The 3,584-nt window shown below is 34.6% G+C and overlaps 1 protein-coding gene across 1 annotated transcript; it reads right to left on the reverse strand.

Moving 5' to 3' along the window:
• Positions 1-1,014: 1,014 nt before the first annotated feature.
• LOC122607741 (cytochrome P450 Tp4149-like) lies at positions 1,015-3,584 on the reverse strand. The gene is made up of 2 exons (XM_043780770.1): positions 2,603-3,584; positions 1,015-1,694 (listed from the first exon to the last, which is right to left on the reverse strand). Exons 1-2 carry the CDS (start codon positions 3,497-3,499, stop codon positions 1,086-1,088), a joined length of 1,506 nt encoding a protein of 501 aa, XP_043636705.1. The 5' UTR covers positions 3,500-3,584; the 3' UTR covers positions 1,015-1,085.

Here is a 3,584-nt window from a genome sequence, read left to right on the forward strand (position 1 = left end):
TTTAAAATTCTATTTTTTACCTTGTTTTTTTAAAAAAAAAAATATTTTTCATTTTTTTCTAATAAGAATACATTATAAAAATTTTCAACACAAATTCTTGAAAGTGACTATATGTAAAACAAAGCCCACATCATTTGGAGCTTTTTTACTGATCCTAAACTTGAGCCCACTAAACATATCACCGGTCACCTATGACCCATATAATAAATAATTTTCTACTCGTAATAAATAATTAAAAGGTCATAACACAGTAGAATTGAAATTATGCCTTTGAAATATTGCATTGAATAATGAATTCCCAGTTGCAGATAGACAAGATCTGAATTTTATTTTGAAGCTGAATCACTAAATGTAAATTGGCCCATTTGTTGCAAATCAGATAGGATTGTGAAATCAAGTTGTACAAAAACCCTTTAAAACATTTGCCTAAAATTGTAATTAAAAGTAGAATTAATATAAGATGGTAAATAAAATTTCAGAAAATGTATACACTGCATACCTTTTAACCTGCATAAAGTACAAGGTTCAGATACACTATACTACCACCGTGATTAGAGGAAGAAAAATAAGGAAATACGAGTAGTATGTATCTTTAATTGCTACAACAGATATCACTGTTTTAGAGTTTAGAATTTCATGGAAATACAAATGATGAAGAAAATAGGTTGGCTTAACATACGTATAAAGGTGTGAAAATCATTGATTGTTTTTGCAGCCGAGTACTTGCAAGTGCGGTCTAGATCAGTAGCTCTATCACACTAATTAGGTTAACCCCATCTTAAAGTTGCATACTTTTTGTTTTTGGAGAATGCATTCCTTTAGTCATTATGTTGTGCATTGTTCATGTGCGAATGACTAGTTGTTTTATGTAGGCAGGGTTACTACCACATAAAAACCTTAAGCAAAAACCTAATGATTTTTTAAACTAATTATGAATGTGTAGTTGGTATCTAATTTTTGATCTCTCATAGGTCATAAACAGTTTATAATTAGTAGATGACCAAATCCTTAATATTACGGAATCTTCACCAAGAACAGTAGCATTGATAAAAATTTAATAGGTATATATTGTTAACAATTTGCATCTAGAAACAAGGAGTCGCCACAACTTGTAAAAGGGACTTCCTACGGAGTGTAAGGCCAGTGATCTCACTCATATCAAGCTCTTCCCCACGCGCCTCATCTCGCAATGAGAAATCATATTTGTATACCAAATTTGCTAACACGAGCTCACTAACAATAGTGGCAAACTGAATACCTGGACACCCTCTTCGTCCAGCACCAAATGGAATAAATTCGAAGTTAATCCCTTTATAGTCATAAGAACTGTTTAAAAACCTCTCGGGCCTAAACTTATCTGCTTCTTCCCATACATAAGGATCTCTTCCTATTGCCCAAGCATTAATGATTACTTGAGTTCCTTCTGCAATATCATAACCCATTAGTTTGACATCTTGTGTTGATTGATGAGAAATGAGTAGCGGAAGTGGAGTATATAATCGTAGTGTCTCTTTGAGGACGGCTTGCAAGTACTTCATTTGATCCAAATCATCTTCGTTGATCATGGATTTTCCATGACCTATTTCTTTGACCTCTTGCTGCAACTTTTTCATTACTCTTGGGTGTCTTATTAGCTCACTCATTGCCCATTCAATGGATGTGGCTGTAGTATCCGTTCCAGCTGCAAATAAGTCCTGTTTCAAACAGACAAACACAAGATATAGAACAATCGTTAAAAACTGTTTAGCAAATGTTTATTTAATAGCTACAATTTTGGGTTGTGTTGTTTGGTATACGGGTCAAAAGCGGGTTCATGGTGAAATGCTAACAAATTTGGTATACGGGTCAAAAGCGGGCCTAAACTATTTAGCAATATCGTTCCTATAAGACCATCCTTAACCTTTCACCCTTTTAATCTATGCTTTTCTTGTCACGTCAGCATATCTTTCTCGGTTCTCACCACCGCCTCCATCTCTTTTAATACCCCACGAATATAAGCAATCAAACTAGAATAAAACAATATATATAGTACAGTATATAAATAGAAAATGACCCAGTACACCATTACATCTGCCCCTTAAACCCATCATCCATTTCAGTATTTCACCTTATCCTTCATCACCTTTTGCATTGACCCACCCTTAAAGAATGTTCTGATATTGTGTGATTCATGGGTGGTTCCAGATATGCAATTTTTTGATATTGTGTGAAGCATTTAACAAGTACAATTTAAGAAATGTAGAGATTTAATAGGAGTATGATGTAAAAATTGAAAGGAGCTTAGAATAATGGAATAATGGCATACGAATGTAACCACTTATGAGAAAATGGTTATGTAATGTAGTAACCTACTTAGGTGGCTATGTAATGTATGCACCTATGTTTTTTTGGCTATACTATGTAAAAAATGTACGCACCTTACATAGTATAGCAAAAAAAAATACATAGGTCTTTACATTGATTGACCCAAATAAAAAGGTCCTTACATAGTATAGCCAAAAAAACATAGGTGCATATATTACATAGCCACCTGAGTAGGTTACTACATTACATAACCATTTTGTTATAGGTGGTTACATTCATATGCCATAAATAATCATACCATGATGGCAGCTTTCATGATGTCTCTATTAAGTATAAAGTTTGTTGTGCTTTCTCTTTGAACCTCCAGTAATATGTCAAATAAATCTTGGCCTTGCTTTTCACCACCAGCCACCATTTTTTTCTGGTTTACATGCTCTTCAAGAACATCCTCTAGAAATTCATCAAATTCGTCGAAAAGTTTTTTCGTTTTTGCCTCTAAACCACTCAATCGATCCACCCATGACAACCACGGTATGTAATTCCCAACAGAGAAACAACCAAGCAGATACGTAAACCTTACCAATAAATCATTAAATTTTGTCCCCTCATATTTCCTTCCTAGTGCCACCCTGCAAACTATGTTATTCGTAAGTGATATTAGCAACTCACCTAAATTAACTACAGATCCACAACTTTCACCAATTGTATTAATCATAACACGAGTCTCCTCCTCTCTAACATGTCGAAATAACAGAACTCGTTTACTATTTAACAGATGAAGTACTGCAATGCTTCTAACCTGTCTCCAATAGTCCCCATATGGCGAAAATGCTATGTCTTTAGATCCATAAGTAAGTGTATCTGGGATCTTTAACTTGGGCCTGCTAGAAAATATTAAGTCATGGGTTTTTAAGATTTCACGGGCTGATTCAGCCGAAGAGGCTACCAGCACGGGTACACTGCCTAGATGAATAAGAACAAGTGGACCGTAGTTTTGAGTTAGTGTTTTGAGAGAGCGGTGAGGGTTTGAGCTTATTTGGTGTAGGTTTCCAATAATTGGAAGCTTTTGCGGAGTTGGTGGTTTGTTTTTGTGTGTCTTTGTAGCATATGAAATCCTATTAAAAGTAACATATATCAATATCACAATTAACATTACAATTAGAAGGAAGAGTGGAAGATGAAATATGGACACCATTGTTCTGGAGATAGGAAAGTTTAAGCAATTAACTTATGCTTACAATGGAGCATGTTGATATATGTTTTGAGAGGTAATGCGCGCA

This window comes from Erigeron canadensis, chromosome 7 (genome assembly GCF_010389155.1).
Source record: "Erigeron canadensis isolate Cc75 chromosome 7, C_canadensis_v1, whole genome shotgun sequence".
In the NCBI taxonomy this organism is placed as follows: Eukaryota; Viridiplantae; Streptophyta; class Magnoliopsida; order Asterales; family Asteraceae; genus Erigeron; species Erigeron canadensis.

What these genes read in the sequence shown, in the direction of transcription:
- LOC122607741 (XM_043780770.1), bottom strand. Translation starts at nt 3,499, where the DNA reads ATGGTGTCCATATTTCATCTTCCACTCTTCCTTCTAATTGTAATGTTA. An exon ending in TCATGAAAGCTGCCATCATG is followed by an intron (nt 1,695 to 2,602) that starts GTATGATTATTT and finishes TGTTTGAAACAG; the next exon opens with GACTTATTTGCAGCTGGAAC.